We start from the raw sequence: 15,805 nt of genomic DNA on the forward strand, positions 1-15,805 counted from the left end.
TCCCGTCAGCAACTGGTCAGAGTCACCAGTTATCATGGTCACTTGTTTAGCTAATACACAGGGGACCAGACTTGCCCCTGTAAATAAGTAAATGTCCCCTGCAGCAGCCGGCTGCTAGGGAATTGTTAAAAAAAAAGTTGTTGTTGTAAAAATTGTTGTTTCCTTTGGTACATTTTGAAACAAATTGCATTTCATTGGCTTTACCACATTTAATTTGTCAAAAATGTTTGCTTCAAAATTCACATAACATTTAACAGAAATTGTTCTTTGATATGAATTTAATAACATTTAATCCAAACAAAGGAAATACTGGAACTGGGAGCATTGTTGAGGTCACATATTGTCAGTGGGAAGCTCAAGACCGAGATTTTTTCAACTATTGGTATTGCATCTGTTCCACATTCATCTGTCATCACTCACTGTGGTTCTTTGTCCTAGCTAACATCCCTACTGGTCCACTTACCAGATGCCAAAAAACAAATATTCATACAAAAACGATTGTCAGTCAGGGGCACATTTCACAGAAGTGATTTGCTAGCATTGCTTACGCACAGACGCATATGACAGCAACACGTTTCCCGTTTGAGCCCTAGGCTGGTTCCAAATCAGCTCCAAACAATTTCACTTACATAGAAACAAAACAAAAAACTGTAAAATGTCAAAACTATTGCACACTCAAGGTTTGTAGAATTAATGATAGTAAATTGTATGAAGGGTTAAATCTGTAGGCCTATACTGTAATTATGGTGTATAATAATTAGCTAGCTGATCTGAATAAAGCTTTCAAATAAAGTTCAAATAAAGCTTTACACTAATTCCACACACTGATGCTTTCTGAATAAAACAAACATAATAATTGTACAGTTGAATAGTGAGCAGAAAGACTAGGTGTAACAGAAAACACTGCCATATGTAATGTGTATCCTTGCTTGAAAGGCTGTTGTTTTTTTCAATGCAATGCAAAACTTGTACCATAGCAAGGGGTTGGGCACAAAATGACCATCAGATTCATGACATGTGCGCACTGGCCAATTTTGTTCTTAATACCATGGGTATGTTAGTGAATCAGAATTATTCTAAATTGACAGGCCTGACAATCAGCATATTGCCACACCCCCATTACTCTATAAGGAAATACTTTTGCCCAGAGGTTTATCACAGAGAAAGCGGTAAGATTGTTGTAAAAGAGAGAGGCTTGGCCCCTAATTAAAATAAAAAACAACCACTTAAGAAGTTGAGACAATAGTGTCCAAGTGGAAGTCAGAAAAGGCACACTTTTCCGAAGTGTTTCCACGGGAGTGTCGATGACGAAAAAAGAGGCTTGGACTGCAGTAACCGAGTGAAAGTTGTGTCCCCTGAGATACGGACTGTAGCTCCGGTAAAACAGATATGGTTTGATCTTAAAGTTGATGTGATAAAAGGAATAACACAACAGAAGAAAAATATGGAAGCAGGTGAAGGAGGAGGACAAGGACGACCTGATCTGTCAGCCCGAGAAGAGAGACTCACCTCAATTATTGGACAAACATCCATAAGTGGAATATGACCAAGAAATGAGGGTGAATGTGATAACATCCAGGAAGGACATTTACCCAGAGGTAATATAGGTTATTAAATAATTGTATGAGGACTGTTCCCAATAGTTCGAAGCTTCTAAATCAACGTTTGAATGCTGCACACCTTTTTTTTCATATCTATATATTCTGTAATTGTAAGACCTGACTCCACAAAGGTATTCGTGTTATGCAATGAGTTGAATATTATTTCAGTGGTGACTGCATTGTTTCCGACATGTGTGATTCAAACATTTTCAATAACTCCAGAGCGTTGACAAGTCCAAAACTCAAAATGTATAGAAAGATAGATGTAATAATTTCCATGTTTTTATCTAATAAGATATTCCACTTCATTCCATATTTTTGGCATTAGGCCTTTCAAAAAAACAACAACGCTGTATTAATTGGGCATTCTAGCAAATATAAATGACATTTATATAACCAAAATAACATAAAACATAATTTTCTTTGTTTAGGGTGGCGTTAAAAAATATGACAATAGAAATTCAAAGCTTCATTCTAAAACCTCAATAGAAGAATTCAGGTAAGAAAATATGGATGAATGCCGGATTTATGTGTAAAACGTTTGTGAATGAGGCATATTGTGTGTTCCTCCATCACACGATTGATATATTTATTATTTGTTGAGTATCAACAGGTCCAAAGATATGACACAATACCCTGTCAAGATATTTTCACTTTATCTACAAGCAACTTGACCAAGAAAGTGAAAACCTTTCAGACATCAAAAACAAAGTGATTTGGTGTCAATCTTACAGGAACAAGAGGAAGTGGGGGTTTTACCTTGTGATTTGTGCTTTATGTTAAACAGTCACACAATTGAAATAGATAGAGATATTTACATTTTGACTAAGATGTTTGGTTTGGTTTAAGGTTCTTGAAAGTTAAATCATTACCAAACTACTGCAGATGGAAGTACATATGGTGAAGGGAAAGTGGCTAAACCAAAAAGAGTAAATGACAAAAACCTCCAAATTGCTGTTGCATCAAAAAATAACACCTGGAATTACTGATTAATGATATTTTACAGTGTGTGTCTAAGGGTGGAGATCCTCCTATATAAACAAGGCCAACAGGTCCAATAAATTTACACAAAACCTCCCACAAACTGTGGAAATTACGAGGATTTCAGGCGATACTTCCCACAGTGTATGTAAAGTCTGGTGTTGAGCAGATTACAAGCCAAAGGTGTGCAAAGGAGAATGGAATGCCCCCCACCCCAACTCCCATTCCCACCCCTACCAGGCAATTGGACAACCACCGACTCATATGGGTAGGCGCTGGCACACCTCAGAGAAAGAAGAGGAAGAAGGGGGAGCAAAGTACCTGGTTCTGGTTCTCATGAAGGCTTTATAATGGCGAGACCAGTGCCAGCAGTTGAGGTGCCGGAGGCGGACAGAGTGTAAGACTAACAGCAGGGGAGTGTGCCCCATTGAGCCTCAGCCAGGGAGAGAAACAGAATGTGATAGAGGAAGAGTTTTTTAAAAAGCAAAGATGTTCACTCTACAAAATCTTGTGAGTGTCCTTCTGAAGATCAAAATAAAGCTTCTCTGCTCCTAATGAGAGAAACTAGTTTTTGTTTTTGCCTATATGTGTATAATGCATTGTTTATATATATTTATGTAAATATCTTATTTCAAGGAAGGTCTAACCATTGCCTGGGGAGGAGTCAAATTTGAAGATGATTACGAGAACGTATTTCCCTCTGCTCATTGCAGTAAACAAACAGGCCGACTCTGAATTTAACTCGACAAACAAGAACCATATGCCTTTCCTCTCCCGTCATCTCCTTCCACCTCCATCTTTTCCATGAGAAACATGTAAATACAAAGACCCAGAAACACATGTGGTTAGTCATAAAGCTGCAAATGTAGCCACCCCACCCCCCCTCGTTTTTCTTCTTCTCTCTGTTCCGCCCCCCAGCCTCGACCTCCTCACCCAAGAAACAAACCCGCAAGAAGGAGGGAGAGAGGGAGAAAAACTAAGGAACAGGAAAACAACAAAAAACAAGAACAAAGTATGTTGGAGGACATCACAGAATTGGGAAACTGACTTAATTGCCTGTGTGTGAAAAGCAAAGGAGAAGAGGGACAAGCTGGCGACAGGGAGACAGTCGAACAAAAAAAAAAAAACAGAGCTGCTGTGGGCTCCTGCAGACTGTGAAGCCATTTCCTCACTATGGTGGCCTCTTGTCGTGACAGGGGGGCCATGACGGCTCATCAGTTAGTGGCATTTGAGATGAAGAACACAAACAAGGAAAAACAGTGCTACTACAGTCCTCATTAAGAGACGGCTGAATTGTGCGGTTGTCCATTACCTTGTTTGGAGACAGACAAATTCACTTGGAGGCTGCCATTTTGTGCCCGCAACTTTCTACCTTCTCATCCAACTTAGTCCCTTCCCATCATCAAGGCTGATTAGCCTAATGTTTGTGCTTGAGGGGTAGTTATCTTCTTGGGTGTTAGATGAAAATGGCTTGCAGCTGGGTTGTGTACAGCTCAATCTCTAACAGGTGCTGGGCTCTGTGGGTAAAGAGTAAACAATGGCGACTAAGCCCTGAGCTTTGCCAGGCAGAGTGTCTTCGATGGGAAACAAACAGTCAGGCTTGAGGGCTCTCGCACCCACAACCCAGGTGGTTTTCTGATGTTCAGTTAGGCATGTGTAAACTCTTGGTGTGGTTTAATTTGTTTTGGATGTTGAAAATCTGTGGGAAAAAAATAAAAGGAAGATTTAGATCATTTTAGCCACTAAATGATGATCTGGTTTCCATCTTAGATGCAAAAACAGACATGAAATAGAAGATGGTGCCATTATGGAATCACTATATGAAATACTGTATGCAACCTGGATTTACCCGTAAATCATTATATTGACCGAATTGATGAAAATCTTCTGTTACCCATTTCTTCTTTTCCTCTTCATAGAACTCCAGTTCCGCGAGAGTCACATGATTGCGTCATATGATGGAGGCTAGTTTTTATCCCTGTGGTGCCTGGGAGGCCTCCAAACCCAGAGTGGCCTCACCACATTTCCCACAGCCGTCTGGGGAATGGACTGCGGACCTGAAGGTATGTGTGAGGCACAACACTGAAGCATTATGGCTGTCTTAGGATAAAAGCACAGAGAAATTCCCCAGTTTCTAAAAGAGAGCTCAGTTCAATATGTGTATCTGGCAGCCACACCCAAGCGAGACACCAATGTATGGATGACAATGTCTGGACACTGCTGAAGGTTCTTTGTGGTTCATTTTGGGGTTTTGGAACATAAACAGTTTTTTTAATGAGCTTGAGCTGTAATTTGCGACATATCATGTGTAGATTAAAATGTTACTTTAGCGATGCTAAATTCTGGTCATCTTAACCTGTGAAGCAAAATACAAACAGGGTCATTTGCAGCATCAGAACGTGTAGGTGTACATGTGCACAGCAAGAGCAATACTGAAACAATCTCATCTTGCACTTCTGCAACAATAAACTGTGATAATATGACAATAATAAAACTAAATCAGCCAGCTCAATGTACATCCACACCAAAACAAAAGAAAGACCAACCACAGCAGCAAACATCTAACAAATCCGGTTCTAGCTACAACAATGCGACCTTCATCTTCATGGATTGTTCTTCTTGACGCCTGAATGAGAACTGTGTTCTGTCTTTATCCCAGTTATCTTATCAAAAATAGCTTTTGCACTACTGAAAGCAAAATAATATATTTAAAAGGAACTGTTTGGCTGCACAAAAAGGCAACCAAAATTGCAGAAGCAGCCTTTATCTGTAGTGAATTTGAGTTTTCCCACTTGCCTATGCCTCCAACTCATGACTGGACTTCAAGGGCTTCAGTGTGGAGTTGGTTTATTGGTCTCATCTGCCCCAGATATAACTTTATGACAGAAGTATGTTTAGCTTCAAAGCCTTGTCTGACCCCAAACTCCAAACCAGTTCTCTGTTTGCATACCAAGCTGCCCGCAATGTAATGTGGGCCAACGTGTTAACAAGACTCAAAGTTGCCATATCTTGACACATTAACGTACTTTGTGTGTGTACAATGGCCCGAAGGGAGTTCGGTCGGAGCATTCATGTAAAAAGCCAATGCTTTAATCACTATATTTTTAGAAATGCCGTTCCCAATATTCAGGACAAAAAAAAGACAAGAGTCTGATGGATTCAAAATATACCACACGTCCTCCAAACTGAGGCCACAGGCGAAGCCTTTTGAGGGACTGCATTCCATTGGGTCACTGAGGAATGTGGACCCAGTCGCTTGCCACAACAAACTTGTGTTATCGGATCATTTGGCCGTCCTGAAGTTCTAAACAATGGCGGTCCGAGCGGTGGTTTGGCATAGACCAACTTTGGGGCGCATGGCATAATTCTATCTCTATTCCTCCTCTGGAGATCTGAGAAAGTTACCGTCCTGCGGTGTTTACTGACGAAAGAACCCTGCTAAATGGAGCTGTGGTTCACCGATCTGTAAATATGGCCCTTGCCAGCCAAATTGTTCCCCTTGTTGACAGTGGTTTGGGCCCAAATTGCTATGCTTCCCTTGGGGGTGGTTTGAGACCCGACAGGAGGGTAGTTAGACAAAATAGATAATGTATATCCACTGCTGACACTCAGTTGGCAGAGGTAGAGAGAAAGGGAACGAGATGGATGGATGCTCCCAAAATAAATGAACAATAGCTGTCCAAAAAGAGTCTTCTTCAATCAAAGCAGAGACAGCCAGAAGGCTACTATGTACTTTTTTGCGTCTGAGTTTGTGTGGACAGCCACGAAATAATCAATTTTATCCACAATTTCTCAAGAAATCTGCACAAAATTTGATTCATTTTTTATTTGCAAAGGGACAATGTGCAATGTGCATTGATCAACATTTCGGCAGCCCCTTTGCCTGATTCATTATTTAAGAGAGAATGTTTATTCTTGTCCATACTTAGGCCACGTGATGAATACTGAGACACTTCCATCTGCTGATGAAGAATATCAGATGCATTCAAAGCCCCAGAACAAGTTGATAAGTAGGCTTTTTTTGTAAAAAGAATTGAGCATAATGTGTTGTTTTAGTTGTCTTGGTGCAGGATTTCATGTTAGATCCGAAGGTGAGTATTTTCTGAACAACAAATTTACAACTAAATATTTTGTTATCATCACAGACCAACATCTTAGAGCAGGTGGAACAGTTTGTATGGATCCATCTTGCTTAAAGCCCTCTTTATTTCCCTGGAAATGTGTATTTTTGTAGCATAACTGATATCAATACTCAATATCCAGACATCATTTAGCTACAAATTTACTATGTTTGCATCCAGAAAAATAAATAGTTTCCATCACAAGTTGATAGAAAATTCCCATTTCAATTTCTATTTATAATTCATATCTTGTGCACGTAATCTCACAACGATTTTGGGGGGGAAAAGTCAGTGAAAGCATGAGTTATGTACTTTCTCAAAAAGCATGCATGTTAGTCGAGGTTATGTTGAATCTAGATATTCCCTCCAGATAACAGAAACCCTCACAACACCCTCACACCCACATACACATCAGCCTCACAACAGAATGACAGAGAAACAAGATAGTTCAGGGAAGCTGAAAAGATAAGTAAAAATGACAACACAAGAGAAGGGGAGAGTGGGTGAGTGAAACAGACAGCCAGACTTCAGGAGAGAGAGACCGACCGACAGAGAGAGAGAGAGAGAGAGAGAGAGAGAGAGAGAGAGAGAGAGAGATCTCCAGCAGTGCCAGCCGAAAAGAGGATCAAGGTGATTTTGGATGAGTTTCAGAGGTAAGCTGCAGTTAAAGCCCCTAGCTTGGACTGTTCACACGCAAATGCCAAACCCCACCGCACACACCATGAAACAGGAGACAACACTCAGGTGCTTGGTGACAGGAGAGAGGACAGCATCCACTGTTTACAGTTTGTTTCAAGAATGCAAATGTCGTATTACATGCCGTATCCTTCCATCCTGTGGAGGACATTCACATATTTCTTTCCAACTAGTAATTACTGAAACTGTAAACTTACTTCTGTGCACACCAACAGATGCTTTGGCTCTTCCTTTTTCTATGATCCTCCGTTATAACATTACCGCAAATGATAAATGATTAGCTACACATTAGCAAGACAAAGGGACACAATGGGAACAATATATCCTTGCAACACATGCAGCCATATTTGCCTGGACATTCAAATGAACGTGCATCGCTGAGCCCGGGCGTGTAAAGACTAGGCTGAAGTTTGGTTGGTGCAACCAATGTAAAGTCCATTCTAAAGACTGGTCTTAACAAAGACCAATTTAGCAGTTAGGGCCAGGCTTGGTAAAGACTAGTTGGATGGTGCGACCCGCAGGTGACCAGAAACACGACTCTAAATGAACGCTACTGCTGCTCTGGGTCTGCTGGATGAGTGAACAGGCAACTGTTTGCTAACACGTTCACTATCAACTTTTCACCGTCACCGTTGTGGTTACCGCTTATTAGGCTGCCAAAAAAATAAACCAATTTAAGTTTGATATTGCCTATAAGTATACCTTGTCAAACCAGCCCTTTCTCATTCCCAGGGGCAGGACCTCAACAGGCCTCTATCCAATACTTGGACCAAAAGAAGTTTGCACCATGCTTCCTTTAGAAGATTACCTGCATGTAAAGTGTTGCAAAATGACATGCTAATAGTTTTAGTTATACGAATGACACACAACCTGATGTATTGTGTATTGAGTGTCTTTGTGACTTCAGATGAGTTAACAGACATTGATTGGAGTCTTCTGGTCTTTAAACCTAAATGTTTAACATGGCGATAGCCTCGTAATCACTGCCAGCCTCGAATCGGGCCATTTGACCCATCTTCTGTCTGTTACTCACCCTTCAGTCATTACAGGAAATGAAAGTGAACAATCCAACTAGCTTCTCTTGCTCTCACTTTCTTTCTCTCTGTTCAACCCCTCTATCTGGCACTGGGTTCCAATGTTTATGCATTTACTGAGATTGCTGGCGGGATTGTCAGAGAAAAAGGAGGGTTTATATATTTTTTTCTCTCTTTCTTTTTTTCTGTGCAATCTCTTGCCTTCAGAAACCATTAATGCCCATTCAACATCAACATCAAGGCACAGCTTTGATGTCTATTCTGGCAACAGACCTCTTTCTTTTTCAGCTGCCTGCTGCTCTCTCTCTCTCTCTGTCTCTCTTCTTCTCTCTATCCCCCTTTATCCCTTCCTCTTCCTTGCGCTCACTCTTTACGGTTACTGTACAATCAAATAATTAAACGGATTGTCGACAAAATGATTTTACCTGGCAATTAAATATGCAAAGCGAGTCGGCAAGCGGTGTATGGGAAGGCGATTAAAAAGGGGGCCCACTGCAAATCTACAAAGGCTTCACCGGCACAATAGGCAGCAGCCCCTGCCTGCCGTGCACACTAGCTTAGCCTGGGGAGTGACTGGTGCCTCTTTTATACCAGTCTCACACAGCTATGTTTACAATAGCCCAAACCATGCTATGCCAATTAACACAATGCAAGGAGAAATGAATGCCACTATTCGGAGCAAAGACAGGGATGAAGGTAGCGGCGTATGGGACATAAGGCGTGTATGGGGGGGGGCGTATGCTGCCAATGAAATCAAAGTTAAACCACAGAAATGTTCCCCATTGATGAGAAGACACAGTGAAAGAATTCTGTGCTTCAAATCCAAATGTAAGTTTGAGGAGTCAAAAGTCATGTTTCAGTGAAAGCAGGAACTTCAGAACCTGTGTATAACCTGCATTGCACTTCAACAAAGCACCTATTAGGACTGCAATGCTACAGAAAGGCTGAGAGAAGACTGTGGGGGGGGGGCCCGAGCTCTGAGCTCCTGATGTGCAAGAGAGGGAATGCGACATTCAATGTACATCTATCAACGCTACGGTGGGGAAAAAAAATGCAAGCAATTTTCCTGGATAGGTTTCCCTTCAAAGCCGGAGCCCCAAGAGGCTGTAAAAATAGAGTTGGGGAGAGGCGGGGAGTGTGGGGGGTGGAAGGGTGGAGGGCTATACCTGCCCCGTTCCACAGTTCAACAGAAACTAGCTGGTTCAGCCTGATTAAACCCTCCTCATTGTCAGGCTAAAAGCATGGAGGAATTGATTTTAAGGTTTTGGGGAGTATGTAATGCATTGATCATGTGTTGAAGTTTCACCACACTGTGCCTTTGATGAAAAGAGTCCGGGAAATTAACCTGCTATTTGTGGTGTTAAAAATACAAACTGTTCAGGGATGGCTGCAGTAAAATAAATTTTGAAGGTGAAAAAGGAGGTGTATGCTTTAAGAAAGAGAAAAACCTACAGTATCTGGTAGATGTGACAAGCATTGGCGGCTTGTCTGTTTTTTCTCCTCTTGTTTTTGCCTTATTGCCAGGAACAGCTACCAGGGGAGAAAGAAATGAGAAAATCATTTTGTGGGAAGTGAAAGCTTGTCAGTAATGACTGCTGTTATCTTTGTTATGTGGCTACCTCTGCTTTTCGCCAATTGCAAGTCTCTTTTTATGTCAACAATTTGAAGTGAGCCATACAAGTGAGTGAGTCTGCACGCAGCAGACAGCGCGTACTCCCCACCACTGAATTATTCCCCCCCCCACTGCTGAAATAAAGCCAGATAATTGAGGCAAACATGGCTATAGGCCCTCTAATAGGGGATGCAGTCTGCTTCATTAATGTTTGTGTTGACTGTCAGAGTATGCGCTGGTCCTCATTGCTCTTTAATAGGACCAATTAGCCGATGCCCCCGTTTCCATGCTTAATGTCTCCCATTTAAGTGCTGTATACAGTGCTGAATACTGAAGGCGCACATTTAACCACTGAGGGACTGTAACACATCAAAAGGTTACAGGCTTTAAGTGATTTCTGTTTACGCAGTGAATTAACAGCTTGCATTCACAAATTTAAACTTCCATTATTTTTCCGGCACAAAGACAGGTTTTTAAGGTTGTGAAACTCCTGACTGTGTGATGCGACTACAAGACTTATTTTCATTCATCACCTGTCCACCTTCAATCTGTGCTGTGGTATGATCATAGCGCTGCTGTACCGCTTCAATGGGGATGGCGCTAACATTTCGTGTTCTTCATTACTGAGAAAGACGTGGAGGTTATACAGAAAGCTGGTAACTGTCAAGAATAATTCACGTAAGTATTTAATAACAGTACATACTGCCCTACTTAGCAAATTCTGTCATTTTCAATAGATAGGCTATCATTTCACTGAAGCATGGGGTGTCGTGTGATGTTCACTATTCAATATTTCTTCAAATTTAGCTAAAGTGTGGCATTTACAATTAAACAGCTGATATTGATGCATTTGGTTGGTTTTATCAGACTGATACTTTTGAGATAATATTTTGGCTTTTTTCCCAGCAGGAGAGGATATAACACACAAGAAAAGGTCTCTGCCCAGAATCATATAGGATGTTCCAATTGTATGGGACTTCTCTAAGGCCTCGTTCAGACTGCCTGCCCAACATTTCTTTTGCATATCCAGATTGTATCCAGACTGCTTTAGTCTGGATATAATCAAGAATGCAAGTCTGGACAGCAAAAAAAACACGACAAGTGCAAGAAGAATTAAGACCATATATGTAGATTTTCCATTCGTTTTGCTATTCAAAACTTTTCACAATCCCTGGTAACGCCTGGGGGTTTGCTAATACCTGGAACAATCATTACCATCCCATAAGGTTCTTATGCTATGGAAACGTTGGTCACTACTCCAGTAAATAGGACGAACCTTAGATACGACATGGCAACATGAACATAAAGTCTGTTTTACTTGAGCCAGAAATATTTATAATCATTTAAAGTCATTAACATTGCATGCAGTTGAATAAACAAAAAGTATAATTTGAAAGTATGTTTAACAACAACATTAGCCAATCGAGGATTCAGCCAGACCATGATATAAGACAATGTATCGTGATGACATTAGAAGTGCAGTGAAAACCATTGACAGCTTATTCTAGACAATCAAGAAAGAAGCAAATCCAGACACAACAGCTTTCATTTGAAAAATATAAAACTTTAATAAAGGCTACATCTCTCAATAATTACAATAATTATAGGTCCATGTAAATCTTTAAATGAAACTCTTTATATAATGTATAATTTACAGTTTAGATATAATGAAACAAAAAAAAAGGCCGTGGTGTAAAAACAAAACATGATTACAGGATATTATTAAAAGCATAAAAATATCTTTTCAACATAAAACCCTTCTGAAAACCAAGGGATATATATTAAAACCCTGAAACAGGGTAGCACATGGTATGGCATCCATGTAGGCACAGGTGCTGTACTCATAAAACACCAGAGATACTGTGTGTGCACTGTGTGTGTGTGTGCATCACGTGTCAGTATCCGTACTTCAGAATGCATAATTACAATGTATACAGGAGCTCTGCTATATACGATGTTACTGTAACAACATTCATAGGATATTGGAGCCATAATTCTTCAATGTTCTGTTTTCTTTTCTTGTGTGTCTTTTGACACACTAGCTGACTTCCGTTGAGAAGTCATTCTCACTTGTTCTTGTTAGCAAAAGTTATTTTAGTGTGCGGGCTGTAAACACTGCCATTATTAGATGGTACAGCTTGTGCTCCAGGTCTCCTCTGTGTGTATCTGCAACTGTTTTCACCCCCCTACCCTCGTGCAATGCCTGGTTCACAAACAAAGGCACAACAAAAAAGATTGAGCTCTGTCACCGGACTGAGGGGAAAAAGAGAGGGAGGGGGAGAACGAGGGAGAGGAAATACTAGTGTGACAAACATTACAAATTATCAGCAGCATATAAGACTGGGATTGACCATTAGAATAGAGGAGGGAGTGCGCCTCAGACACGACCACTGCTAAGGTTGTTAGTTTGGATCAGACAGGGCTACAAGGCGATGGGAGGTGCTAGGCTAGTGTCACATCCTTTGTGTAAAGTAAAAACAGACAAAAACAAACACTTAACAATATCACCACAGTATTCTCCCAACATTCAAAGCAGCTTGCCCATTGGCTGGAATAGGGAGGGGGAGGGACACAGGATTTTAAAAACAGGGAAAAGAGTGGGTTGGGTTTTTTTTTTTCAATAAATACTTAAAAACTTTCAACTCAAGACAAAAAGCATCTCTATATATAATACATGTATATATACATATATGCATGTATGTATATGCACATGTACAGACGTTTTTGTAACGATGTTGGAGTGTAGCGTTAAGAGCAGGTTGGTGGAGCCGTGTCTTCAGCGCCTGCTAGTCCGTTGCACTTGGCATGAATGCACCATCAGTTGCTCATCACATCACAACAAAACAGTCATCTATATCTTCAGTGGTTATATTCAAGAAGAGGCGGGGTCTCCCCCCCACTGGCCTCCAATCATCTTCATCATCGTCATCATCCTTGTATTGGTCTTTTTAAGTCTCTCGTGTCATTCCCTTGTGTTTCTAAGGCTGATTGGTTGATAAAGTCAGGGAGGGGCGGCACCTCCTCTGGGTTCGACATACTTCATTGGCTCGTCTTCCTTCAAACACTCCTCTTGTGCTGGATATATTAACTCTGTTTAGCTTAATATTAAGAAATAGAAGAAAAAACAAAACAAAAAACAAAAACAGGAGTCCAGAGTATTTTTTGTTAATTACAAAGAGTCTCTTGCTCAATTTTTTTTTTTAGGGACAGTTTAGCTTTTGGTTGGGCGGGGAAGGGCGTTGGTTGGGTTGTTGGATGGCAACAAAGTGGCTTTTAGTCCATTTTCTCCACCTTGCCCAGGACCTTGCCCTCATACATGGGCAACACGGTGGCGTCCTCCCACACCTCCTCGAACACGGCACCACACTCAAACTCATTACTGGCTTTCTTGAAGTAGTACCTACGGAGGACAAAACAAAGAGAGAGGCCCGTGATTAAAAAATGTTGAGCGTAGGTGTACCTGGAAAAAACAACAAAAATTTAACTCAAATGAAAACTGACAGAGTGGCAGCAGGACTGCATCTGATGCATTTCCTCGTGTTTTAAACCGCTTTGAGGCACCTATACAAGTACTTCCATTTACATGCTCGCGCACAACTCCCTTTAGTCCAAATCAAACACAAACACACACACACTCTGTGAGCCAGAAATGGATCCTGCGCAAAACAACTTAGTCATAGCCTTCAATGCCATCCCTGCACACTTCAAAGGCAGAGCCCGACTCCACATCACACCGCTGCACAAACAGAGCTGAACCCTCCGTTTAAACACTCCCTGTGATAATTCCAGCTGCTAGAAACAGCCCGTCTGTGTGTGTGTTCATCCATGTGTGCTTGTCTCCTCATCCACTGCTGACCATTCTACAGATGCATATCTGTCCTGCAAGGTCTTATTAAAGTTGAAGGGTTAATTACAGGCTGTCTTAAGGCCCCCCCCCTCCTCTCTCTCTTCAGCAGTGACCCTCCCTTTCTGTGTCTCCATGGCTTCTAATTGGGCTGGCTGTCAAATGAAGGGCCTTTCTGTCACACAGGTTGGCATTTCAGGTGCCTGAGAGTCTGCCTGTGACTGCAAGAACACACTCCGCTGCTTGCATATAAACACGGCCTGTGTTTCTCTCTTATCCACTCGCCATCCCAGACACACACATACTTCGGGCAGCTTTCCGATCACCAGCGGAGAACAGAGGAAAAAAGAGGGGAGCGGGAAGGGAAGAAAGCGCAGGGGGGGCAAGCGCAGGCCTTCTCTGGCTCGGTGAGTGGGTGTGATAGGTTGGATGTGGGCCGAGCCTGAGGGGCCTTACCCTGGGAGGGGGGGGGGGGGCGACCGCTCAGACAGTCTCCTGGAGGTCACAGGTCACCTAGCTAGCCCACTCTTCTTCTCTCAAGCAGAGATAACTCCCAGGGTTAGCTTGGTCCCAGTGACTGTGAAGTCTCCTGGAGCTCCTAATGATTTCTCCTCTCTACTTTCAACCCAGCAAAAGATCAGCGGGAGGGGATTTAATGATAAGCTTTGTAATGGAAAAATGCCTCATTTTGCCCATGTGTGCCTGCGTTCAGAATACAAAAAAAAGAAGAAGAAAAAGGGAGAATAAAAAAGCTGTTTTATGAGCAATCGCTCAGCTTAGAGTCATTTATACAACACATGTACGGAGGGGCGTACAAAAACGTACACATACAGTTTTATTTGCCATGTTGATTGTAATTGCACACAAACGAAGGAGGAGGTTGCGTTACCACGGCTGCAAGACTTTCTACTGAAGTGTGCAGCAATGTGTCGGAGGGGTGATGGCTTTGTTTAATGATATGGCATTTCAGCAAAGCTTCGACAACAGATAGAAGCTTTAGCTTTAGCCTTTTCATCTTCATTAGTAGAAACCAAATAAATGCATTACCCTTCTCAATTTAATTGGCTGGATTTTATTTTCCAGGAGAGAATGCTTTATTTTCACTCACAAATAGTTCAAAGTCATCACTTTGTTTTCGGAGAGTGAGACAGAGAGTGACAGAAGGAGTCTTACTATTGGAACATGTTTTATGTGGCAGGATTTTTCTCTCTTTGCAACATCTGGCACTAATATTGTCTGGCAGAGCTGCAGCATACTGTTCTCCACTGTACCGCTGCCATGTCCAAATTAACCAACTCCACACATTCTGCTGTCATTGAAGCCAGACGCTTCATCCCCACCTCCCCCTTCTCATTCGCTCGCTGAAGAGTTATGGGATAGCAGCGGTGCAATGACTTGTTTGCAGGCCTTCTCTCTTGCCTAACAAGCAGATGTGGCTGTAACCTAATGCTGATGTCATGGGCATGTAGGTCTTGTGTCTTTTCAGTGGCATACAACCTATGCCGCACTGGAACAGTTACTCAATAAAGCCTGGACATCCTGATTGAAAATGTCATGTGATGTTTTAAATTAGTCCTTACTTTGTTTAGTAATTCCCCCTCATCTGCTGACATTGACAGGAGGTATTTTTGGTTTGTTACCTGCAATCAGTCATTAACAGAAGACGGTGCTTGCGGCATTTGATTTTAATGCCTGATGCAATAGTGTGGAGGAGGAATTTGAAGGCCTCGCAATGGTCTTTGTGCACAAAATAAAAAGGCCCAGTCTTCAAAGCCATATTTATTAAGGCTGCCTTACCATGGAAATCAGTACCAGATGTGGGAAAAAAAATTCGCTCCCCCCCCCTCTGTAAGCTCTGAGCATAGCGGATCAGCCCAGTTTCTTTTCAACTATCAGGCTCCAGTATTTCACACTGC

The 15,805-nt window shown here is 41.7% G+C and overlaps 1 protein-coding gene across 6 annotated transcripts in view; it reads right to left on the minus strand.

Annotated features, from left to right (window-relative positions):
- Nucleotides 1-10,359: 10,359 nt before the first annotated feature.
- LOC116401190 (axin-2-like) overlaps nt 10,360-15,805 on the minus strand; it is a 49,079-nt gene continuing 43,633 nt past the window's right edge. For all 6 annotated transcript variants that reach the window (XM_031879470.1, XM_031879474.1, XM_031879473.1 and 3 more), the window contains one exon: nt 10,360-13,445. In XM_031879470.1, coding sequence (XP_031735330.1) covers nt 13,319-13,445 — 127 coding nt within the window. In that variant the 3' untranslated portion in view covers nt 10,360-13,318. The remainder of the gene's footprint in view (nt 13,446-15,805) is intronic.

Source organism: Anarrhichthys ocellatus, unplaced genomic scaffold, assembly GCF_004355925.1.
Source record: "Anarrhichthys ocellatus isolate YVR2014 unplaced genomic scaffold, GSC_Weel_1.0 scaffold272, whole genome shotgun sequence".
Classification (NCBI taxonomy): domain Eukaryota; kingdom Metazoa; phylum Chordata; class Actinopteri; order Perciformes; family Anarhichadidae; genus Anarrhichthys; species Anarrhichthys ocellatus.